The sequence below is a fragment of the Eptatretus burgeri genome, chromosome 6, assembly GCF_056783735.1.
Source record: "Eptatretus burgeri isolate ZD-2024b chromosome 6, Ebu_testis_v1, whole genome shotgun sequence".
Classification (NCBI taxonomy): Eukaryota; Metazoa; Chordata; class Myxini; order Myxiniformes; family Myxinidae; genus Eptatretus; species Eptatretus burgeri.
In genome coordinates, this window is record NC_140966.1 from 101033309 (window position 1) to 101060466 (window position 27158).

The 27158-nt window shown below is 43.6% G+C and overlaps 1 protein-coding gene across 4 annotated transcripts in view; it reads right to left on the reverse strand.

The window, feature by feature from the left end:
* Positions 1-27158, reverse strand: part of LOC147025463 (interferon-induced protein 44-like) — a 111694-nt gene that overhangs the window by 26551 nt on the left and 57985 nt on the right. For all 4 annotated transcript variants that reach the window (XM_085886463.1, XM_085886462.1, XM_085886461.1 and 1 more), the window contains 4 exons: positions 21759-21801; positions 14081-14276; positions 11336-11485; positions 7321-7492 (listed from right to left, as the gene is read on the reverse strand). In XM_085886463.1, coding sequence (XP_085742589.1) covers positions 7321-7492; positions 11336-11485; positions 14081-14276; positions 21759-21801 — 561 coding nt within the window. The remainder of the gene's footprint in view (positions 1-7320; positions 7493-11335; positions 11486-14080; positions 14277-21758; positions 21802-27158) is intronic.

Genomic DNA, 27158 nt, shown 5'->3' on the forward strand with positions numbered 1-27158 from the left:
CCTCTCTCTCTCTCTCTCTCTCGACCACCTCTCTCTCTCTCTCTCGACCACCTCTCTCTCTCTCTCTCGACCACCTCTCTCTCTCTCTCTCGACCACCTCTCTCTCTCTCTCTCGACCACCTCTCTCTCTCTCTCGACCACCTCTCTCTCTCTCTCTCTCTCTCTCTCTCTCTCTCTCTCTCTCTCTCTCTCTCTCTCTCTCTCTCTCTCTCTCTCTCTCTCTCTCTCTCTCTCTATCTCTCTCTCTCTCTCTCTCTCTCTCTCTCTCTCCCTCTCCCTCTCTCTGCCGTGCAGCTGAACATCTGGCTTTCTTGTTGGCCCTTGTAACAACATTATTTGAGCCTTGGGCTCAGAGAAGCCCAATCATAAATCAGCACTGTTTTGGTATAGTTCAAAAGGGAATATCTTGTAGTAGAATGAGACGATAACATATATTGTGATAAGGATCTGCCTGATCAATAACAGATCTTCTTGCTTGTGAAAAGATAAATGCTTTGTCAGGCCAGGAGAGAATATTTGCTGAGGTGTTGTTACTTTTAAAGAAACCAGATGAGCAAGAAAAGTATATATAAAGTAAACCAAACTGCTTGGGGGCCAGAGTTTGACTGAGCTGGTATACTGTAGGTATTCTGTGCCTTTCTACTCTCGTGTACACTTTTGATGCGCATTAAACGCTCTTCTCTACGACGATTGGTGTCGTCATTGCTTGATTGCAGACCCTGATCTCGACATTTTGGCGTAGTTGGCAAGGGGGTAAAAACAGAGCAAGAGAGGGGAACTTCTTGCTTGGTGAGACAAAAAGAGGACAGCAGCCGGCCGGCTTAAAGATAAGGTAAGAACTGCCTCTTTTTCTCGCACCGGGACATACAGGTTCGCTGCTCTTTGTGATCTGTACTTATCTTAAAAGAACGAGAAAAGAGGGAGCTTTGTGTGCATCAAAAAGAAGGGTACCCCTGGGGGGTTAAGTGTTCGCAAGGGGGGGGTTGCAGGTGATGCTTACAGGCTCATTTCAGAAATCCCTGGAGAACAGTGTCTAAAGGGGAGATTGCAAGGTTCAACCTCTGGGAGGGTAATCTGAGAAATCTCCAAGAGACAAGGTATTTCTGTGGGAGATTGAGGACGTGGAAAGTGTGCAAGGGAGTGTGAGGGTTCGTGGAAAGGTGTGAAAGACACTCAACCCAACCCGAGACCACCCCAGGCAAAACACTGACCAGTCCAAGAACACTCTAGAAATAATCAAGGAAAATGGGAAATAAAACATCAAAACTGAAATTGAATAATGCCCCACCCAAGAATACCGTGGCAGAAATGATGTAACAGAAATTATGGACCTAGGTCATGTGATCAATTAGAATCATGCGATGAATGAATATAAAAGTACCCATATGCATTCCTAGAATAAGATTTGTTAAGATATGCATGTGTGAATAAGCCCGAACCAAACTTGAAGCTTGTAAGATGTGTAGGGAAGAAGCATGACAAATAAATAATGTTGGATAAAGAAAAAAGAAAACTTGTAAGTGTTAAGATTAAAAGAATAAGTTGAGAAAACACCTTGCCCCACCCGTGCATCTGCAGTACACAGAGCAGGGAAATCAAGAGAGAATACCAGGTAACCCATCTGAGGGTTTCCTTAATCCGTCGAGGTTGTGTCCAAACCTGGAAGGTACGAGGTCGCTGGCCACGACCTTTGCCTTCCCGGTGAGGAGGTGGCGGGAAAACGCAGGCGGAAGGGAAGGTTACAGTGCAGCAAACTCAAACTCGGTAAAATATCCATTAAAAGAACAGGAATTGAGATTAGTTCTGATGTGATAATATTGGAAATTTAAAGCGAAGTTCTGAAAGAACAGCGGACGAAGCTCGGCTGCTCGTGAAAACGATGTGTGGAAATGGAAGGTGGGAGGGAATGATAACCCACAGAGGGAAGGATGCCCCATGGTGAAGTAGAGGAATGTGTGCGCCTTGCCTCAAGGGTAAAGGTGGGGGTCGTGTTCCTCTTTGAGAGTTTTTTTTTTAACGACTCCAAAACGAGTCAACGGGAAAATTTGTGGCAGATGTGCCGAATAAAGCCTTGATTGTGATCTCCAAGTCCAGGAGTCCATACAACACGAATTGAATTGAGAATTATTTAATCGCGGTTGGAAATAAATAAAAGGTAATTTTATAGAGTCAAATAGTTCTGAAATGTGTTTAAATTGATTTGTATACGTTTTAATGTGTGGGTCGAACGTATGTACGCAGTTTGTTGTGGATGTGGAGATGGGGAGAGACGCGGGACCAAGGTGCGAAGGAAGGAGGGGTAGGATAAAAGGTGGGGGCGAGCTGTGTCGAAGTGCACATGCTGTGCCCAGAGGCGTGCTGTGTCTTCACTCGTCGGTGAATGAAACAATGACATCCAAGAACCAGGACAAAGACATTAGGCAAGCTGCAGAAATGTTTTTGGGGGAGATGACTAGTGGTCTTTGAACACGTGGCCATTGCGGACCTTGTCACGGAGCATTAATCCTCTGCCTGGCGCGATCAAGTTTTTGTATGAAAGTGGACAGAGGAGCATGTTTGTTGTCCTTATATGAGCCTCTATCTGTCAGGATAAATTATTTGGATTAAAATTGACCATAAAAGCGGTTATCGTGCTCAATGTGTTGGTGCCCTGCTGTGAAGTGCGGGCTGTGCGCGATCTTTGTTTGGGAGAGTCGGGCTGCGTGAAGTTTGCCTGAATACGGGGAGAAGCTTTGGAAAAGAATTTTTTTTTTTTAACCGAGTGAGGCACGGAAAAATTTGGCAGATTTTAAAAACAATTACCATCACATGTTTGAATGAAGAATGAGTTAAAATCGCAACTGTGGCTGTGGACATAATTACATACGTAACTCAGCCGGGAACAGAGGAAAATATTTTATTTTATTTTATTTTGGGCAGCACCAAATGCTTTGCAGAAGTGTGGTCCAAATGGATGAATGGATGATATCTGATTAGGCAGTGTTGGTTGACTCACTGCTGGACTAAAATGTGGTAATCGAAAGATGTCCGATACTGGACATAACTGTCAGGGTATGCAGTGTACACTGAGAATAACATCTTGGAAAGTGATTCTGTGCTAATTGCGGTATGCAATCTAGCCGAGGATGAAAGCATATTCCTGATATGTGTATACTGTACAGATGACACAATGTAGGGGAACTGTGGAAATAAGAGGATATTTAATGTCGCAAAGTGTGCTAGTCAAGAATAGTAAAATCGATAGTAATATATTGAGCACATATGAAGAAAAAAACTACAACAACGACATCCTCCCTGGCTACCTTCCACCATTGGCCTTTCCGATGAGCATACGTGCCGAGCGTCTGTGGGGGAGTTATTTGGCAATCAACGCTACCTAACTACCTGGTGCTTGCAGCGGTATCGAGTTGCAGGTTCAAGTACCATCGAGCCGGATTGTCAAGGATTGCACGAGGCAGGAAGGTCCAAGGAAGCTTCTCACCTCCAGCTCACCTTCCCTCCGAGGGGGGAGTATCAATAACGACCCAACGGGGTCCCTTTTTGGGGGGGGGTGTCTGGTGGGGGCCAGTCCTTAAGCAGCACCTGTATGGGTGCTTGTGTATAAATTTCCATTTATTTTATATTCTAATGACTCTGCCCTTATGTGCTTCTTATGGGCTTCATGATGGTGCCCAGGGAGCCACTGGGTTGTCTGGACCGCCTGGAGAAGCGGGAGGCAGTGGAACTGTTGGTGGTTCAGGTCCTATCGGACCTCCGGGCCCAAGTGGTCATGATGGCATGATTGGCCCTCATGGTGATGGGAGTAGGCCAGGAGCACCTGGTAAACATGGATGGCAATGCTGGAGACAGGGGTCTGCAAGGGGAGTCTGCAACACCAGGACGCCAAGGGGCGATTGGCATAATTGCACCATCAGGATCATCTGGGTCAGTGGGTGAGCAAATGGTGGGTGCAGGTGAGCACATGCATCTGTGGTGAAGGTAGTGGTGTGAACCCATGGGTCGGTTCGGACAGGCAGAATTCACATCTTTGTTAACGTTGAGATCTGAATTTGTTGTCTTCTGACGTCAGCATCGGTTGGTATTTTAAAAACGCGTTTTTCATATCATAGCGGCCACCGTACCTGGGAAGGCTCTCTGTGCATTGTATTTTCATAATGGTAGACAGTAGGGCTATGTACGCTCTCTGATGACGACCAACTTATGAATGGGAAAGAAGGGTGCGGTCGGTGGAACTGACTCTACTGCTCCCTCTATCGGTCGTGCTTGCTGCTGATACCCAGCCCCCACAACAAAGTGGTGACCCAAAAGATTTGCTCGTTTTGGCTCATAAAAATGAGCTGCACGAACAAAAGGGGGATGATGTAGAAGGAGGTGCTGAGAATATGGTGCATTCAAGAACTTGCAGAGGTGGGAGAAAATCGAAAATTTGTAAAATCGAAAGTTTTGGAAGCAGCTATGTGTTATCAAATGTTTGTGGTGTGTGCTGTCTTTGGGCTGTTGGTTGCATCACTGGTTGGAGCATGACTGTGCTGCTGATGCGGTGTCCCTATTACCAGTGTACTGATGTTTTTTTCTTGCCAGTCTGAAAGGAGTGACAGGCTGAGTTAGCCCTCTGGGGTTCGTTTAGTGGTAAATGAAAGTTGAGCTTAGGGCTCTGGGATCCTGGTCACCAATTTAAGGGCAAGGCCAAACAGTACATATAATTATTGGTAAAATGTCTGGAAAATATATGGACATATATAAATGAAGATTAAGTCTTGTGATGCTAATAAATATTGTGAAAGAGTTTGACAACAGGGTGTTCGAATGGAGGAACGTCCTAAAGATGCAGTGGACTGGACTTTTTCAGGTATTATTGGTTACCCAAGGAGCTGTCAAGAAAAGGTAAGCCAATCATGGATTCACGCATCTCATTGCAAAAGGATACAGAAAATGTCATAGAGATCAGAATGTTTGGTAGGTCAATGGTAGGGGAAACAAGGAATGGGTTGTGACAGGGTGCACAGGGAAGAAAAAAGGTAAACATTGGGATCAATTGCATTAGGAAGGCGTATTGGGGAGTTGGGGAGCCTGGATAATCCATTGGTTGTTTATAGGGCTCATGATCTTCATAGCAGTGATTGTTGTCATCACTTGTATTAAAAATCTAATCAGGGAGTGCGTGAGACATTGTTCTTCTACAGCAAAGAAAACAACAAAACCGGAGACGGTCCTGGGGAAGCCTGCTGTGGTTGCTGTGGTCAAACCGCTGCCAACACCTCTGCCGTCTCTACCCTCCCCGATAATTCACTCTGGTTTTCCTCCCCAACCCATAGACCCTGAAATGTACTGTGAACTTAATGGGACTGTTGACCCACTGATTAAACTCACATTGGATGAGTGTCTCGAATTGCTTGTACCAATGACGAAGATGGAAAGAAATGTTATCTAAACATTGCCTTGTTGGAAAATGTTGGGACTTTTCTTTAAAACTTTCTTTCACTCTGGCTTGCAGTTTATAAAATTATATTCTTTTTGTTGGTTCATAAAGAACACAATATATAGATTCTTACTTGTTGTTTATAAAAATTATATTCTTGTTTGCTGATATTCTTTTTGTTGGTTCATAAAGAACACGATAAATAGCAAAAAAAATATATTCTTACTGGTTGTTTATAAAAATTATATTCTTGTTTGCTGATTCTTAATTGTTTATAAAAATTATATTCTTGTTCATAAAGAACCATAGTTAGTTGAAAATATATGTATCTTTTTGTGTGTGTAAAATAATTTTTGTGTAAGTTGTTTTTGAAAGGTAATTTTTGCTTCCTCATGACCTATATTCAAGTCATAAGTGTTGAAATGTATATTCAAGTTATAATTGTTGAAATGTATCCACTATTCTATAGAGGGGTGGGGTATTGATGGGCCGGTCGGGATGGTGGAGGGGGGGCTTTTCTATGAAGCAAGAAAGTGCGGGCGGAGCTTTCGTGACGTAATGACCCACTTGGAGCTACTCATAAAAGTGGGCCACTTCTGGACGAGACTCCCTTTTACCACCTTGTCGCTCCATCAAGATCCCATCTCTAAAAAAATATTATAATTGTGGTGTTCCTTTTCCACTATGTTTCTAAGTAACAGAGGGGCAAATGTGGAGCTGTTGAACAGCTCCCAAGATGAAAGCAGCCATTTTAATAGGATTACCTTTTCTTAAAATTGAATGTAGCATTTAATTGAGGAAGCCAAAGCATTTAAGATGCTCTCAGTAAGCTACCATTTCTGACTGTTGGTAATCAAAGCAAGTCGGCTATATATATATATATATATATATATATATATATATATATATATATATATATATATATATATATATCTCTCTCTCTCTCTCTCTCTCTCTCTCTCTCTCTCTCTCTCTCTCTCTCTCTCTCTCTCTCTCTCTCTCTCTCTCTCTCTCTCTCTCTCTCTCTCTCTCTCTCTCTCTCTCTCTCTCTCTCTCTCTCTCTCTCTCTCTCTCTCTCTCTCTGTCTCTCTCTCTCTCTCTGTCTCTCTCTCTCTCTCTGTCTCTGTCTCTGTCTCTGTCTCTGTCTCTGTCTCTGTCTCTGTCTCTGTCTCTGTCTCTGTCTCTGTCTCTGTCTCTGTCTCTGTCTCTTTGCCATGCAGCTGAACATCTGGCTTTCTTGTTGGCCCTTGTAACAACATTCTTTGAGCCTTGGGCTCAGAGAAGCCCAATCATAAATCAGCACTGTTTTGGTATAGTTCAAAAGGGAATATCTTGTAGTAGAATGAGACGATAACATATATTGTGATAAGGATCTGCCTGATCAATAACAGATCTTCTTGCTTGTGAAAAGATAAATGCTTTGTCAGGCCAGGAGAGAATATTTGCTGAGGTGTTGTTACTTTTAAAGAAACCAGATGAGCAGGAAAAGTATATATAAAGTAAACCAAACTGCTTGGGGGCCAGAGTTTTGACTGAGCTGGTATACTGTAGGTATTCTGTGCCTTTCTACTCTCGTGTACACTTTTGATGCGCATTAAACCTCTTCTCTACGACGATTGGTGTAGTCATTGCTTGATTGCAGACCCCGATCTCGACAACTCCATCCTTGGAGGTCACCAATGAGCCTGACAGTATTTTACCAACAAATCAAGAGCAACATGCTGATTCCCCTGAGACAATCTCTCTTTGCAGAATCTTCTGTTCCAAACCATTAATACCAATGCTCACAATAAAAATTCAGTATCTTCACAACTTGGCAATTACCAATCCAAAAATACCTTTAACATATTTTCTATCTTGTATTTTTCAAAAGTGTTTTGTTCAAAAAATAATTTTCCGACCTTTGTTGCTGATGGTTTTCCGGAGGTTTTTGTATTTGTTCAACATTTCTTCCGTCAGAACAGAGATTTGACAACAGTTGATCACATAAACAACACAATGCACTCGATCTCCCAACAGTGGATCCGGTGTGTATTTTGGATCATTCGGTTGAATGGATTGGATTGGATTGTACTGCAGAAGAAACGTAAAAAAGAGGAATATAATCAAGTTACGTGTGGCCAGAATATGTCAAGTCAAGATAGTTTTCATTTCAAAATCTGACACATGGATATACCACTTGAATATTAACCAGAAATCATCAATTGATATGAAGTCATCAGTGAAGAAACAGATACAAGCAAGTCACGTGACATCACAACATGCAAATATTTATGGAATCTCAAGGATGATTCAACGTCATGAAATGTCAAACATGACATAAACAGCCAACATTTCCTCAAAAAGAAAAAAAAATGTTCAAAATGCTTTCAGAATTGAAAGACACGGAATCTTTCCTTCCCCTCGCCTCTTTCCGCTCCCCTTAAATTCACAGATACCACAAGAATAACAAATACCACATTGTTGAAAGGAAATCTAACAAAGTATAATTCATTTCTGTTCTGAATCAGCCTAAACAAGTATTCTTCCGGCCACCAAGTATACCGCTTGTACAAACACGAAGACAATAGCTTCAGCAGCTGGCAACATGACGATGATCAATCCATAATGCACGTACAAATCCCACATGCAAGCTCCTCTAAATTTCTGGTTCCCAACTGCATGTCTTGTCTTTCCCAAGGCAAAGAGATTGCACAATGCAATGGATTCAAAAAAAATCCAAATCCATTGGGACCACACTCTGTGTAGAGTTTTGGTGCTACCAAAACAGTCTCCTTGGCTCGTGGGCACAATCCTGAACAGGTCACCACTCTGACGCAAGATACTCAAATAGCTCAATCATCCCAGCAAGCTGGTACTCATTTTGCCAAACTCAGAAGGATGACAGCCTGAGTCAACCCCACCTGGTATTAATTCAACAGCCGAGCAGGATTTGAGCTCAGAACACTGGGATCCCAAGCCCACGACTCGAACCATTCAACCAACACTAGACATAATGCAATGGATGCAGCGATGGAAATTGAGTTCATGCAATTGACTGCTAATTACACAACCCACAACGGGCCACAAACATGTCCAATGGAAGTCCAACACATTTAAACAGCTATCTAACTCAGGAAAGGGGCAGCAAAAGCATTAAAACAATAAAACTATTAAACATCTCAAAATGCAAAGCATGTCTAATTTGGACTCAAACTATTCTTTGTCATTCAAACTCTTGGGTCTCAATATCAGCCATGATCTTTTTGGGCAAGCCGCATTTTAAAGTTGGCCTCCAAAGCTAGCTGCCAACTGGGCATCTTCCATCATAAAAGTCCCTCTTGCACACCTGAACTCCTATCTACCAATAAGGCCTTCATCCGCAGCTTGATGGAGTACTGCTCTCCCCTCTCGGCTGGCTCCCCTGGCTCACATATTGCTCACACTGTGGAAATCAAGGCCTTTAAGATTATTGGAATCTCTCACGATGAATGCGAGTCTTTGGGTCTATCACTTTGCCATTGCAGACAGGTTGGTCGTCCCTCTGTCTTATAGCACCTCGTTTCTGCTGTTGGAACCTCTGCTTTTTCTGTTCATTATTCCCCATCCCTCTCCGCACGTCTCTATCTGGCTCACAGTGTCCACCACCAACCCCGTTCTGGTGAAATTACCTACATCCAAGATCACTGCTCACCTCCACTTATTTATTCTTATTTTTTCCAACCTGTGGAATCAACTTCCACATTCTCTTCCATCTCATTCTTCCCTCCAAGTCTTCAAGACAGCTGTTCACCACTTTTTTCTACCCCCATTAACACCACACAAATCTCCTTCCAATTTTCCAGTTTTCCCTCCTTGGAGTTTCCTCCTGTACCCATCTTCTCCACCCCGTGCATTCTCTGTATCCATCTTGTCCACCTCATGCATGCGTGTTTTGCATCCTGTTTTTGTCTGTTACATCCTGATCCATACAATGCACTAGAGTTTCCACAAGCCTCGATTATGTGTGCAAAAAAACCCTTTAGACCCCTAAAACCGCTGAGACCCCTGAGACCCTCAGGAGCCCTATAACCCCTAAAACCCCCATGAGAACCTTAAGAGCCTTTTTCACCCTGAAATTTGAGGCCCTAAAGAACCCTAAGACCCTCAATACCCTTTTGACCTTTTATGACCCTAAAGACCACTAAGACCCTCAAGACCCATCAGTCCCAAAAGACCCTTTACACCCATAAGATCATTTAGACCCTTGAGAACCCTAAGATGCTTTAAGACTCTTTAAGACCCCAAGACACCTAAGAATCTTTAATACCCCTAAGATCCTTTAGAGCCTTTTCACCTCAAAGACCCGAAGACTCTTTTGAAACCTATAAACCCTATAGACCCACTTAGAACCCTAAGACCACATTTCACCTTTTATAACATTTCAACCTTGAGAGCCCTGAGACCTCTAAGATCCTTTAGATTATCTTATAGTCTTCAGAGCCCCTAAGTTCCCTTTCTAACTTTTAGACCTTTTTAGGCCTTTAGACCTTCACATCTTTTCGACCTTGTTATACCCTGTAAACCCCTTTGGTGTTTGACCCTTTTTAAACGTTTTAAGACCCTTTAGATTGTTTCAGAGAACTTTGACCCTTTAGACCTTAAATTGTACCCTTTAAACCACTTCAACTTTTTAAGACCCTTGAGACACTTGAGACCATTAATGTCTTCATCTGGCAGGAATGAACTCAGAATAGGTCAAGTTTTGCATTGAAAGGCTATCACAGTTTATATCAACCCTTTCAACCTTTCAACTTTTAGACCATTTGACCTTTACAACTTTGAAGACCTGTGACCGTTACACTTTTACAATGAGACCATTTAGATCTGTCATTTGCAATCAATGACCTTTCATTCAGTGCATCCTTCCATTATACAAAATACACCACACAAAAGAAGTCCTAGTGAGGGTATGCAATCTGATTGCTATTTTTCTTGTTCCTTGCAGCAATTTTACACATTGTGAGTGGGTAATTGATAATATTTGTTAATTATACTACATTTGAGTTCCTTCCAAGGAAATTTATTGCAAGAGTCATTGAGGTCCAAAAAGCCTGAACAATGATTGTCAACATTAAGTCGTTTGTTCGTGGAGTATCCTTTTTAAATGCTGAGCATCAAGCAAGGAAGCAACACGTACATTTTTTAAAAAGTCTAAAGTACGACTCGGTCAGGGTCAGGTTGAAACGCTGACCTCCCAGATTCAGGGCAGTCCTTACTTCTTCTTTGTTTGTGTGCAGCACAATATTCTGGGATGACATGATTGGCTGAGGGTGTGGCTGTGATACTGCTGCAAAACCCTCTGCTGGTTAGTGCAGGAATTTGTAATTTGTTCATGGTGCTGGCGATAGCTTGCCTATTCTTCACAAAGGACACCATGGGGTTGTTAATGTCCACCAACAAAGGCTGGCAGATGGGACATCCGTTTAATATAAATTCGAGGGATGGCGCGCGCAAGCACACACACACACACACACACACACACACACACACACACACACACACACACACACACACACACACACACACACACACACACACACACACACACACACACACACACACACACACACGACAGTTTATAGCTGAATCAGCATTATAACCCAGGCCAAACAGCTGATAAGTGAATGTGCGTAACTCGAGGCCAACCTGTCAGCCCAACAGACCTCACATTGATGTACATACTCAACAAGTGAATAAAAAAATTCAAAAGCTGCTAAGAGATTTCAGTTACCATTATGCTGCACTGAGTCGAGTCTAAATGATTTGTTCATTATTTTATTATATCTTGAGTTGAAAGTGAAAAATCACTTTAGGAATGCTTTGTTTGAGATTTGCAAAAAATTTCTGAGCCTTAACCCTTCAAAAAGCAAAACATAACATGACACACAAACATACCACATAATCTTTTTGAACGTGTCCCACGATGGTGCTCATGAGGTCCTCTTCACTAATTCCATTCTCGTCACTGTCTTCCAGCCCCATGGTATCACAAAGTTGCACAGGCAGATCCGTGCCTTGAACAGGTTTAATATCCCAGAAGCGAAACTGTGGAACAAAAAGTAATATTGTTGAGAAAATGTTGTATATCCAGTGCTTTTGTTTGGATTGTGTCATCAATTAATGACTTGAACAATTGTCAGTTTTGTACTATGTTCTGATAAAAGGTGGAAATATGTACAAGCGATGAAATTGCACTAAATTTTCAGTGATACAATTATACACTGTCCTCTCGAGCACAATAATTACAATAATACAATAATATATTGAACAAACATTTACAACAGATGACTGCAAAATAAAGCACAAACCAAATACTTGGAACATGTTAAATGTACAAAATGTTTATATTTTTTAAAAAGTGAGGAGAAGAGGATTAAGAGGACAAATGAAGATGAAGAGGATGAATGCTGCTCTTGTGCCAAAAGTGGGGAAAGATCGAGTTATTTCACGAACATGACGAAACAACTTGCTGAGCTGAACATTCTCATGTCGTATCAAAGTCATGTAATTATTTGCTGTGGAACCTTCCTTCTCATGTAATTACTTCCCACCCTCCTCATCCAACTTGTGCACGACAGCTTCCATCTCATTCCTTGCATTATTCACCTCTCTCTTTGCTGCTTTCTTCTTCTGCATGTACAAGTGCAATACAAGTACAAGAAGCCTTCATCTGGTTGTCATCCTCCATCTTTCATCTTCTCTATTCTCTTCCAAACCTCCTTCTGACAGATTACCTTTGCCATTTCATTCTCCACCATACCTGGGTTATATTCCTGGGTGTTGTGCCCTTTTCCAATGTTCTTCAACACAAATCCTCTGTAACGTCCATAAACACCTCTTTGTAACTTCTTCCACATATTGCATCAAAATCACGAAATCTCTTGCTGTGGAAGAATCACCAATTTTATCATCATTATCTGTCTACGAGTGGCAAGTTCCTTTAGTGCCCCCATTTACACAAATTGCTAAAATATTTGAATATATTGTCTTTGGTACACCTATTCTGTTGTATTTTGACAATTCTTCTCATAAAAGCAGTGTTGTAGATCCTCCCCTCTATTATTATTAACACAAGACATTCCCATAGATCTTCCCTCATGAAAAATTTTGGATTAGATTTTGGTGCTCTGAAAATGAAAATATTTTTAATCGGAAGGTACTGTCACTGAGAACTTGAGATCTACTACAGTTTAGCATTGAAAGGCTATCATTAGTGTTCAAAGACTATCATTTGCATTCAAAGACGATCAAAAATGAGGCCTAGTAATGCCATGTCTGCTCGAAAGACACAAAATCCTGTGTAAACCTTCTGTCAGTCTGTTTCACATCTTACTCTCAAGTGGAATTGCAACTGAATATTTCTCAACAAAGAGCCATCATCACTTTCAGAGAGAAAGATGATGAACAAAGTACAAATGTGATGATAGTTGAAAGATATTGAAATCATTTTTTTAAATGCAATCTCCAATGAAGCAGGACAAGAGAAATATGTCACGATAATTTAACAAATGCTTGGTGCGACTATTAAATGGTCTTATAAACAATTTGAATGAAATGGAGATTTATAATTTATCACATTCGTTTTAAATCCATTCGAGTTTTACACTGTTTCCCAAAATTAAATGTGGGACAAAGAAGTTGCTTTATACCAGTCACAATTTGAAACTGATTGGCAGAAGGAAAATTGAGTGTATTTTTAAGTTCCCCTTGAATCTTAAAGAAGAAGTTGTGTTCCAGAGTTTGAATCGAGAGTACAAGTGAAGAACATCATAGTTATAGAACATCATCATCACAGAATATCATAGAACAAAAAAAAAAATTGTGACGCCATCATCGTTAAAAAATATATTATAATAACAGCGTCAATTGTGACATCATATCAAACGAAGAAGAAGAATTTGCGATTTGCGAAGAACCCTAACAATTCGTCAAAGCACCGTGTCCTGTCATTGGTTTGGTAAATATAAGGCCATAACGTGGGAAACACTTGTCCGATTAATATCAAACCTTTGAAAAGGCACATCCACAGGTCCCCAGCAATATACCTGGCAAGTTTCAATTAGATCGGACCAGTGGTTGTCGAGAAACAGCGGTCACAGACACACACAGACACACAGATTGCTGTAATATTGATAGATAATTTATTATCAACAAGAATGGCACTCGGCAGAGCGCATACCTTTGCCAGGCTGAACAGTTTACATTTTCTATCCCAATGATGGGCAGGATCTGGATCCAGACCCTAATCAAAATCGAATCGGCTTGTTCTTGTCAGCAAACCAACTCGTCCACAACTTTTTGAGATATTGTACTATATATCGCATTTGGCCCGATCGCTCAATGGTGAAGAATCACTTAAAATATTCCAGCATCTGGATCCAGATCCTGATCTTCACCAAACTTGAATCATTTTATCCTTGTCACACACCCAACCTCTCAAGCAATCCTTCCACAACTTTTTGAGATGTCATGTTCACAGACAGACAGACAGACAGACAGTGGTGAAAACATAACATCTGCGCATCTTTAGTGTTCTGGGTAACAACATGAGAATGGCAGTGGGAAGACTGCAATTGCTTTGTGGTACATTGTATTCTGAGATAGGAGATTAACGCACATTCGATTGAAACAGAACTTTACCTTCAAGGTCAAACTTCCTGCTCCAGTTCCAACTTGGGCATTCTTGCAAAGGCATCCTGCAAAAGCCGTGTTGATCGAGTTCACGAAGCTGGATTTGCCCGATCCTATATGCCCAAGCATCAGGATTTTGGCAGCTTGCACACTCTCAGCTTGTGGTTTGAAACTTTTAATGTCATCCAAAAGTTCATCTCTCGTCCTATTCAGAAAAGGAGATGTCAGTTTGATTATTTATATTCTTCAAAATAGAACGACAACAATGAGGAAAGTTCAAACTGTGGTGAAAAATATTATGTTTATTGGGCACAGGGGGGCAATTCTTAATGTGTAAGGCCTTAGCATGGACATGTGCTCAAAAAGAGTGGTTCATTTTTCCCTCTTCTGTATTAAGAATTTCATGTTCAGGCGAGATTGGTAAATGTATGCTGTCAGGAGAGATAGTGTTGTGAGCAGTCGGAGGACATCTCGCTTCAGGGGTCATGTGACCTAGTCTCGCTATTTGAACAGGAAAGGGCCAAGCTAGAAAAGGTAGGGATCTTTACATTCCAAGCATGACAATGCAGCAAAGTTAGATCCCTTTTCTCCCCCTCTCTCCAACGTTGGCACATTTCTGAGGCTGTGATGCCATTACAGCGATATCATCACCTGCGGCAATCCCCACTGGAGCCCCCCCTCCCCCTCCCATTGGATGAGTACTACTATTGGCTGGAGCCATGTGCCTTCACATGACAGGCCACGCCACACCACATGAGGGTCAAGGTTGGAAGCATGCGAGGGGAGGGAATATTTCCTTTCATTTCATTATTTTTGGTCATTGTCGATGTGACACCCAAAAATTTCATCCACTGGCAATTCAATTGAAAAAGGGTGCATTTTTATCATAGTCAGAAAATGGATACCATAGGCAGAAAATTTGGAGACTAAGAGTAGAATAGGAAAGGGGGATTCGGGGCCACCTTGTGCTAGGAGGGCTTCAGAGTTCTGGGAATGCTCCCAGACCCTTACCTTTAAAGATGAATATAGACGTCTTGAGGCAATAGAGATGTGACTTGTACCACCGAGATTTCCATTTGGATATTGATATTTTCTTTGGTATGCCCAGGTGTCTTGCGATAATAGAGATCTGACTTGTACCACCAAAACATCCAATTAGAGCTATCCGTGTTAGTAACATGTCGCAACAGCAATGGAAGACACAGGGCATTACATTGCTGTGAAATTCAGCTCGCTGCCAGATTGATAGCGAAGCTAAACAAACTAGAGAGCCAACCAATGCTTTGCTTTCACAAAGCAAAAAAGGAATTTGAAGCCATCCGCCTTCGGTATATCCTATGCACCAGTCATCTCCATCTTCATGCTGCCACCGGAGAAAAAGGATGCCAAATCAATCAGGAAGAGTTCCATAAAATTATTGCCTCTGAAAACTCTCTCGGCGAACATGACTGCCTCGTCCGGCGAGTTCAGATAGAGTTGGGACTTCGCAACCACCACCAACTGGAAGGGGCCGCACTCCTTGAGCAATACACCAGGCACGGCATTGATTGCGTCGCTAAGACTGTCAAGCACTCCATCGCGACCGTCGAAGGGAAGTACAACATTTGTTTGGACTGTTGCGTCGAGATGTCGGTTAACGTTGATACTTCAGAGCTTACCTGCGCCAAGTGTAGAAAGGTTTGATAGTTGATAGGAACCTTCTTCGATAAAACACAGTCATACTATCAGGAGGGACAGAATGTCAAATCAGGCCAGTTCAACCCGAATCACCACTTTTAGTTCTGGATGGACCACATCTTAGCCCAAGAGCTGGAGGAGGAGCTCGGAGATAAAGATGACCCCGATAATACTTATAGAGAAAAACTCCTGGAGCAACTCCGGGAAATCATTCGGTGCAGCAAGAAAAACCATCGCCTACTCACAGTTGATGGCATCCGAGCAATGCTGAAAGAAATCGGGTGATCAGATCTGAATAAAAACTCCCCTCTTATTATGCGATGACTAACTGCAATTTCCCACCTGCAGCTTCCTGAATCGTTCTTATAATGGGCAAAAAATCTTTTCACAGAAGCCATCAAAATTTGGGACCAGGTCCGACCCACTGGGCTGATGAACCATCGTTATTACCGTTACTACACATTCAAGATCCTTGATGCAATTCTTCCTGAAAATACTGGCCCGTCGGCAGTAGAAGCAAAGGAGCTCTGGCAGGTCCTCCACTACATACACATGCAGGGATGGGCTACCCTCGATAAATGTGACCCTGGTAGATGAATACCCTGGTAGATGTCCGAGGTCCGTCTCAAAAGTAACGGGACTGAGCCTGCTGTGTGCTCCATTTACACAACTGGAACGAACGGGTTGCGTCACAGTCTTTCGCAACATTCCAGCAATATATATGATTGGTGAAGGTTGACTGCACTCATTGTCTGATTTTTTAAAGGTCGTTCTTTACACGCTGTCTCGTCTGAACCATTCCTCAATGTGTCATGAGCAGAGAGCCAATCTGAAGTTTCTTGCCAAGCTTGGCAAAACACCTTCCGAATCCTTCACAATGCTGCAGCAAGTCGACGGGGAAGAAACGATGTCACGTATACGTGTATTTGAGTGGCACAAGAGGTTCAAAGAGGGATGTGTAATGCAGTATTTCTGGCACTCTGCCTGTGCTTTTGTGTAATAATTGGACAAATCAATGGCCAACTCTTACGACACACTGAAGGTAGATCCTTCCTTTCGAACATACACCATATATTCATAGCAGATTAAAAATGATGTCATAGAAATCCCCGTTGTTGAGATTAAATAACACATAGAAGCACAATTGTCCGCAACATTTCGAATTGATGGCTTGTATTTTGAAACGTCAGATAATCACCTACCCTTAAAAGTTTTCTAACTTCAATAGGTGGTGGAAGACCATAACTGTCAAAATAATATTTCTGTCTCTTAAAAACACATACCTAATGAGAAATATTCCCATGACCTTCTTTTAATACCAAGTGGGGTTGACTCTGCCTGTCATCCTTCTGAGGTCGGCAAAATGAGTGCCAGCATGCTGGTATCCTGTGTTGGAGTGGTGACCCGTCCAGGATTGTGTCCAATAGCAAAGGAGACTGCTTCGGCAGCACCAATGCTCTGCACAGAGTATGGTCCCAATTGATGGATGGATGGATGGACCTCTTTTTGTAAATTTAACACCAGCTTGAACAATAGAAGAAAACATATCTCCAACAATCAATCTAGCTATTTCTGGAAGGATTTCAAGCTTTTGAGCAAAATGTACAATCACATCGCTATTTGCAGCAATTTGTTTCTCAATCTCTGTTATGTCTTTCCAGCTCTTTTTGAGCTTGTAGTTGAGCCTTCCTTTCATTAGCAGTTTTTTACCGCCGATGAAATCCCATCGGCTCCTGATGAAATCACAAGGCTCCCGCAACACCAAGACCCACCAGTATAAGGGGAAGGGATATAATAAATCCTCCACTCGTCTCCCTTATCAAATATTTCTTCAACATCGGTTTTGTTATTTTTACTCGTAGCTGACCAGTGTCATCGAAGGTTTCTGCTTGTTCTCTCGTGAGTAAAATCTATTGCCTCAAGACATCTACAAATGTTCATCTCTAAAGGTAAGGGATGGGATCATTCCCGGAGCTCTGGGGTCCTCCTCGCACAAGGTGTCCCCGAATCCCCCTTTCTTGCACTACTACAAAGGCAGGATGGCAGATGTTAACAAAGCATGAGATATCGCCAGAGAGATGAAACTGATCTTATCTCTGACATTGAGGGACTCTAGCCATTCTTGGATGAGTTAAAGCAGCATGTCGAAGGTGGAATGACCTCTGAGATTAGGTTGTTGGAGAAAAGGAAGGATTTCATTTTAACTGCCATGATGGAATCTATGACCTTAATGATGATGGAAGTAAGCTAATTGTTCTGCAGTGAAGGGGATCAGTTTTTGCACTTTTAAATGTAATACAGTGATGTTGGTGGATTTCCAAGCAGATGGAACATGACCGAGAGGAAATAACAAGGTGAAAAGGGTAGTGAGAGGATGAGAAAGAGCAGCAGAGCAGCATTTTATGACACGTGAGCGAATGCCATCCGGTAAAGTTGCAGAATCAAAGTCGAGGGTTGAAAGAACCTTCTTCAATCACTGAATGAATCCAGGAGCAGTTGGTATGACAGGGAAGGATGGGTACAAAGAGTGAGGGGTTGGGGATACAAGATTTGGAAGCAAACATAGAATTGAGGCATTCAGTCTTCTCATGAGCAGAGTCTTCTGTGGTGCTATTTGAAAAATGGTAAGCGATGGAAGGGGAGCATACACCAGCGACAAATTCAACAAGGCAACACCAGGTTTTAGAGGAGGGAGACAAGTTTGAAAGTTCATTCCTGAGGTTGGATTATACCCTTTTTACATTAGCATTACACATGTGAATTGAGATTGGCACAAATGATAGACTAAAACAACATTACAAGGGAAGTAGAGCACAAGGTGAATGTCTGATTGATTTTAAAAAAATGATACGTAAAGAACAAAGGGAAACCCCCACCCCTCTCATTTATGCTAATATTTTACTGTGCATTTATTTTATGTAGAACAAACAAATTGTCCACAAAAGTTGATGGGTAATACTTTCCAAAAGAACACATACATTGAGCAGATAACTTTCGCCAAGTGGTGGTAAGTTTTAATCACGAGTGAAGCACATTTTACTCATTTGTGGAAGAGGTAACAAAATACACATGCAGACCACATCCTGAGTAACAAAGCCGATACAAATTGGATGATGTTAATTAAACAAAATTAGCACATGAACGCCTTTCACGAAGTGCATACCATGCATACTGATGGGCTTGATTAATAATCTATCTATAATTCCAGCAATCTGTGTGTGTGTGTGTGTGTGTGTGTGTGTGTGTTTCTGCATGTGTGTCTTTCTGCATGTGTGTCTGCGACTGCAGTTTCTCGACGACCGCCGGTCCGATTGGATTGAAACTTGCCAGGAATATTGCTGGGGCCCCGCGGATGTGCCTTTTCAAGGTTTGATATCAATCGGACGAGCGGTTCCCAAGTTACAGCCATTTATCTGTCGACCAATGACAAGACACGGTGCTATGACATCACGAATGACGTCACAATAAATGTTTATTTATTTATTTATTTTCACGATTGACGGTCCGATCTGATTGAAACTTGCCAGGAATATTGCCGGGCCCCCGTGGATGTGCCTTTTCAAGGTTTGATATTAATCGGATGAGCGGTTCCCAAGTTACGGCCATTTATTTACCAAACCAATGACAGGACACAGTGCTATGACGTCACGAATGATGTCACAATGGCCTGTGTGGTTGGTTTCTGGCACGCGGTTTGAAAGGTTTTTTTTTGCACATACGGCCACGCAAGAGCAAATGAACGGCCTGTGTGGTTGTTGTTTCTGGTACATGGTTTGAAAGTTTTATTATTATTATTTTTTTTTTACATGTACGGCCACGCACGTACGGCCACACACGTACGGGCACGCCCCTATGGGCCCGCACTAGTAATAATAATATTAATAATAATAATTTAACCATTCCTTTCACACCAGGAAGGTGCATATGGCTGCTGAGGCAGATTAATTGGCAAGTAGTACAGTCCTGGACAGGTTGCCACTCTGACATGGGTTACCCTGGTTGATTATTAATTCAGGAGACTGGTAGTCACTTTGCTGACCTTTGAAGGATGACAGGCTGAATCACACTCACCTGGTGTTAATTGAACAGGAAAACAAGGGCTCAAACTCAGGACCCTTAGGTCCCAAAACAACTTCCATAACTGCAAAGCCAACACCAGGCTTGGGCTTGATTAAGCCGAACTAATAATTTTATTCAACATATAATTAGATTTTTCAGGGTCCTGAGTAAAGCCGCTGTCACACCTTGACGTTTTAGCCAGCGTATGCCGACGTATGAAAAATTTGCCGAACCAAGCTGGCACACGTCAAATACGTATGGGTAAGTTTTGTATACGTTAAGAGCACGCTGGCATACGTCGTAGTACGTCGATAAATTTTCAGCATGTTGAAAATTTCTCGACGTACTCGACGTATGACACACATTCCGCATACGCTGGCATAAGTTGTAGGTACGCTACGCGATCGTTGACACTCGTCGACATACGTTACTTGTACGTTACTCATAAGTTGAAACACGTCAAGGTAATGGTTAGCGTCAGTGTTCCACATAAGACTCCCTGGTTTTATTTTATTTTTTTATTTCTTCGGTATGACGGTTATGATTTGAATCGTTGAGCAGCAGCCTTTTAATTATATTATATTATAATAGCACTAGAAATCGAAGTGTCAACATGACCGTCATACCGAAGAAAAAAAAAACAAACAAACAAAAAAAAAAACAAGGGAGTCTGGAACACTGACGCTAACCATTACATTGACGTATTTCGAATTATGAGTACCTTTACAAGTAACGTGTGTCGACGTCTGTCAACGATCGCGTAACGTGTCTACAACACATTACTCATAGGTTAGAAATACGTTTCGGGTACGCGAAACATTACCTCGACGTGTTTCGACTTATGAGTAACTTACAAGTAGCGTGTGTCGACATGTGTCAACGATCGTGTAACGTGCCGACAACTTATGGCCAGCATTATGCGGAACGTGTGAGTCATACGCTGACATACGTCGGGAAATTTCAAGCATGGAAAATTTGTCTAACAGCTTGGCGAACTACGACGTATGCCAGCGTTCTACGACGTATGCCAGCGTTCTACGACGTATGCCAGCGTGCTCTTAGCGTTTACAAACTTATCCATAACGTATTTGACGTGTGCCAGCGTTTTAGCCCAATTTTGCACACGTCAGGCATACGTTGGCTAAATCGTCAAGGTGTGACAGGGCCTTAACACTCGACCAAGTTTTGAATAACACTCGACCCAAAACAAAGCCAAAGGAAATCTGATGCAACAAACCCGGGCAGTGTATAATCAGTAGGGGCTTCTCAGCCTGATGTCGAAGCCCACCAGAAAACCAAGATGGCGACCATATCATTTTGTTTGGGTGCCATGGTGGGTGGAGTCAAGGGACAAATGTGGGAGGGGTCTGGCATCAGTCTGACCAATAGGTGCCGCTTTCAAAAATCGACCCCAAACAAGAACCACAACAACAACCATGTGGAGCTCTTGTCGACCTGTGGCGTCTCAGGCAAAAACAAAGTTGTACTCAAGTGATTGCATCTTCACACATAGAAAGTGCAACATTTAGAACAGAGATTTGCCCAATCCAAAGTTGTTAAATTTATTTTTGCTCTCTTCTTTTCTTTGAGTGCCAGGTGAAAAAAATAGAGCACCTGAAAATATTCCTTTTTAACCTCCCATTTTTAGCTATTTCCACCAGGACACAAATAAAAGGCTTCCTTTTTATGTTTTTCTGTTGTGGCTTTGAATTATGCTTTCACCTGAACTGTTCAATTAATTATTATTGGTTTGAGCTTCATTCATTCAGCATCAAAATGTTGCTTTGGAAGTTAAACCTATTTGTCATGAACTTTCAGTTAACCATCAATGAATGTGGATCTGTAATCAGAGTAATTGATGGCCAGAATTTTGTTTGTAGAAAAGTTGTGATGGGAATAAACAAATGCTTTATCATGCTGTCAATTTTTTTTAAATGAAAAGTTTACTTACTCTGCACTCCAATTGATTTGCCTTCTCGGCTCGTCCAATAGTGCTGAAAATAAAACAACAAAATATCGCACAATCATACACAATAAATAATTCAACAAACATGTACACCTTTTATTTGAGAGAAAACAAATATTTGGAAGTTGGGATGAAATCAACATGAGGTGAATTGAAGTATGTGAGGAGCAGCTTGGGGGAAGATAAGAGATGGTGTTGAAAAGTTGTTTCTTCAAAACAGGTGTTCACCACCATCTCATATCTTCTCCCATCCAAAACCATGATCTTTTCTACCCCCGTTAATCCCCTCTAAACCAACCTCCTTCAAATTCCCTGTAGTATCCTTCTTGTTTACCCTGTGTATCCCACCCCATCCCTTTCCCTTCCAAAGATCTCCTAATGTCTCTGTTCCCCATTGTTTTGTGCTTCCCTGTCCCACCCTTCTTGTCTCATGCTCCCCTGATTGTACGTTCTGTGTGTTAGCTCTTATTCGAGCCTTAACATTGTATATTAAAAAAAAAGAAGAAGAAAAAAAACCTGATATTTCAGGCATTAACCCTTTGTCAGCACAAAAGAAGGGAATGAAGTATCATTGGTCTAATGAAGGGGTAACACCCAAAACATCAGGTTCTTCCTACTTCCCATGACAATGAGCATACCTCAATCAATATCCTGGTGATTTATTCCATTGTTCCACCTGTCTACTGATACAGACATTAGTTTTCATCAACATGACTTGATGGTCATGACGGAGCTCCCCAAAACAAACTAGAAAGAGCAATCAGAGATTGCATACCCTCACCAGGACTTATTTTGTGTGGCAAATAAATAGCAGGATGGACTATTGTAAATGAAAGGTCATTGATTGCAAAGGGAAGATGTAAATGATGTAGTTGTGAAGCTGTCATGATCAAATGGTGTAAAGGTCAAAAGGCCTAAAGGTTTGAAAAAGTCTAAATGTGTCTAAATGGCCGAAATGGTCTTAAAAGGTCGAAGGAATCTGTCAGGTCAGGTCAGGTATGGGAGCATGTGCCAGAACAGCGCGTCGCTGCGTCCACTTTCCGCCGGTACTCCAGGGGCCTCCGTCTGGCCATCCCCCAGGCAGATGCCAGGCCCATCCCCATCTCCTTGAGATGATGGTCAACCTGCTGCAACCATGAGGCACGTGGTCGGCCCACTGGCCTCCTCCACTCATGAGACTCCCTCGCTGAGAGAATCTGGTGAGCAGGATCAGCGTCAGGAAAACGAGCCACATGTCCATACAGCCGCAGCTGACGCTCACGGACTATGCAGGTAACAAATCTCATCCGAGTCTCTCTCAGCAACCGCTCGTTGGACACAAAATCCGACCAGCGATAGCCAAGGATTCTCCGAAGAGACCTGGTACCAAAGGAATTAAGTCTCCGTCTCAGATCCTTGGTCAAAGTCCAAGTCTCGCGCCCATAGAGCAAGACTGGAAGTACCAAGTACCTGAAGACTCGGACTTTCGTCCTCCCGCACAGGTACCGGCAGCGCCACACCCCATGATCCAGTGAATCCATGACTCCCCAGGCCCGACCCAGACGTCTATTGACCTCCGGCTCACAACCTGCGGAGACATGAATATCACTGCCAAGGTAAGTGAATCTATCCACGACCTCAACATCCTCACCACAAACAGACACAGACAGGACAGCAGCATCCAAGATGTCACCGAAAGCCTGGATCTTTGTTTTGACCCAAGAAATCCGTAATCCCAACGGCTCCGACTCCTCATTCAGCACCTCGAGGGCCCCCAAGAGGATGTCTAAAGTCTCCGCAAAGATGACTGCATCATCTGCAAAATCAAGGTCCGAGATCTTGACATTGCCAAACGATGCACCGCAACTTGATCTCTCCGACATCCTCCCAAAATCCAGTCCATACAAGTGCTGAAAAGTGTGGGGGCAAGTACACATCCCTGACGAACTCCAGTAACAACTGGAAATAAGTCAGAGGCGGTACCACCACACTTCACAGCACTCTCAGTACCAGAGTAGAGTTCAGACATCAGATCGATCAGTTTCGGTGGCACCCCACGAAGACCAAGAATCCTCCAGAGGACATCCCGATTCACTGAATCGAACGCTTTACAGAGATCAACATAGGCTGCAAGCAGCCCCTGCCGAAACTCTCGTCTGCGTTCGGTGAGGACACGAAGTGCAAGGATACGGTCAATCGTTGACCTCTTTGGTGTAAAGCCTGACTGCTCTGGACGCTGGTGCTCAAGGAGATGGTGGCGAACCCTATCAAGAATTATCCGAGCAAAGACCTTGCCCGGCACTGAGAGCAGCGTCACCCCTCGGTAGTTGTTGCAGTCTTGGCGATCACCCTTCCCTTTCCAGAGAGGGACAACAAGGCCCCTCTTCCAGTCAGTTGGGATGATGCCTGTGTTCCAGGCAGAGCAAAAAACTGCATGCAACGACGCGAGTGCAGCATTTCCACCAGCCTTGAGAAGTTCGGCATGGATGCCACAGATCCCTGGAGCTTTGCCCCGTTTCAACTGGTTCACCGCAGCCCGTGTTTCCACAAGCGATGGTGGACCACAGTTGATTCGAGGGTCAGCAACAGGGATTGTAACACCCTTGACGTCCAACTCGACAGCTGGGGGATCAGCCTGGTACAACCGCTCGAAGTAACCGGCCCAGCGGGCCTTCACTTCAGACTCCTCTGTCAAGAGCCTACCACTCTCTGCTCGAACTTCAGTGCTCCGAGGGATGGGCTTGGATGAACGTAATGCGCGAATTCCCCTGTAAGCGGGACGAGAATCACCTGTCCACAGGTGATGCTCTACCCCCTCACAGATTCCTCGCACATAGGCCTCCTTGTCCACCCTCAGTGCACGTACAGTTTTACGCCTCAGCTCCCTGAACAGCTCAGCTCTGCCATTCAGCCTGGCCCTGCGACTCTGGTCAATGGTATCCAGTGTCCCTTGAGAGACAAAATTCTTCTTTGCCCTGCGGTGAACTCCAAGGCATCCACCGGCAACATCAAGGACGGTGGTCTTGAAGGTGTTCCACAGCTCTTCAGGACCCCCCAAAGCACCCAGACCCCCCAAGTGTCCACTCAGCCTGTTCGCAAACTCCTCAGCTACTCTCTCATCCCTGAGCTTGGCAACATCCAGCCTAGGCTGGGATGGTACCATTCTCCAGGATTTAAGGTGCAGCTTTAGAGTTGCTACAACAAGCCTGTGGTCAGTATTGAGGAACTGAGAACTCCGGTAGACCCTGCAGTTCTGGATCATCCTCCAACGACCGTCAATGAGGACATGGTCAATCTCCTTTGCCACACCGCCAGCGTTGGAATACCAAGTCCAGCGATGAGCTTGCGGGCGCTGAAACCATGAACCAGCCACCCTAAGTCCATGACTTCTTGCAAAGTCAAGGAACTTAGTGCTATTCTGGTTCATAGTTCCTGACCCATGGGGACCAACACACACCTCATAACCATCCCTATCAGTTCCAGTCGATGCATTGAAATCCCCCAAGACTAGAAGTGTATCTCGTCTGGGGCACTGATCAACCACAGACTCGAGTGTGGCGTAGAATGTGTCCTTCATGGTAAGATCACTCGCCTCAGTCGGAGCATAAATAGAGACCAGGGAAATGACACCTAAGGAGTGACGAATCCTTAATCTCATAATACGCTCGTTGACCGGTGTTACCTCAATTATCATTGGGGTCAGCTTATTGGACACAGCTACAGCAACTCCTTGGGTATGGTAACCATCAGAGCGACCAGACCAATAGTAGGTGTAACCACCCACCATTATCTCGCCGCAATCCGGTCTCCGAACCTCAGAGAGAGCTGCAATCCCGATGTCCAAACGCTTGAGCTCAGATGATAACAGAGACAGGTGATCATCCTCTCTTAGGGATAGGACATTCCAGGCACCCACCCGAAGGGACCGCCTCAGGTTAACCCAAGGAGACCGCCGTCTGGTGGACGACACCTCAGCACCACTCCGACACACTCTCCCGCAATCTGACCCAGGGATGTTACCCCGTGGTTTCCCTCCTATCAAAGATTGGGGGTCCCGAAGGCTTTGCCCCAATCCCATCATCCGGTGAGCTGCCCTGCGAAGGGAAGCTGCACAGGAGGTACTCCCACGGAGTGGGTTTTCAGATTTTTTTGCGTTTTTGCGTTTTGCGGAATGAAGCGTTTTACGGTGGCTGGAGTGCAAATCCTGCCACCAACCTCCTAATAAGAAGTAACCCAACTGCAGGAGGACGTCCGCAGACACAGTTGGGCACTAGATATGGATGGCCGTTGGCTCACAAGGAGCTCCTCCGCCCTTTGAAGGAATCTAACGGGTGTAATTTAAGGTACACATGGGTCGAAAAGGTAAATAAATCATCGAAAAATGGTCGAGAGGTTAAATGGTATGAAAAGGTCTGAAAGGTGTGAAGGCCTATAGGGTCCAAAGGGTAGAAAGAAGTCCAAAGGGTAGAAATTACGGTTGGAACGGATCGAAAGGGTCTTCGGGGGTAAAAGGGTTCTTTTTTTGTGTGTGGATTGTCGAGGCTCGTATGAGAGCTAACACACAACACACAACAAGGGGGGGGGGGCAGGAGAAAAGAGGGGTGGGAGAGCGAAGGACAAAGCAGTGGGGAACAGGGACATTAGGAGATCTGTGTAAGAGAGAGGGATGGGGCGGGGAACACGGGATATACAAGATGGAGATTACAGGTACTTTCAGGAAGGAAGGCAGAGAATTTGAAGGAGGTGTTTTTGGGGTGGATTAATTATCGGGGGTAGAAAAGATCGAGGATTTGGATGGGAGAAGATGAGAGTTGTTGGTGAACAGATGTTTTGAAGACCTGGAGGGAAGAGTGGGATTGAAGAGTGTGTGGGAGTTTGTTCCAAAGGCATGAAAAAAGAGGAATGAAAGAGTGAAGGTGAGCAGTGATTCATGATTTTGGTAGTTTTACCAAAATCATAAACAGACAAAATCATAGGACATATCGCAGACAGAGCAGGGGGGCGAGACCGGAGAGGAGATGGTAGAAGACAGAAAAACCACCGACCTGCCTGCTGTGAGAGAGTGAGAGGCCCAAAGACTCAGCCTCAGTGCGGGAGATACCAATGATCCTAAATGCCTTGGTTTCCACAGCGTGAAGCCGAGAAAGGTGGGAGGCAGGAGCACCGGCCCAGAGGGGAGAGCAGTACTCCATCAGGCTGCTGACGAAAGCTTTGTATCTGGTCAGGAGCTCAGGTGGGCCGAGGAAGGACTTTGCATGACGGAGGATGCCCGGTCAGCCAGCGACTGGCTTTGGAGGCCAGGTTGAAAATGTGCCTTTCCCATTAAGATCATGGCAGATAGTGAGACCCAGAAGCTTGAATATGCCCGGTGTTGGCGTAATGGTTAGGGTGGTGGGCTTGGGATCC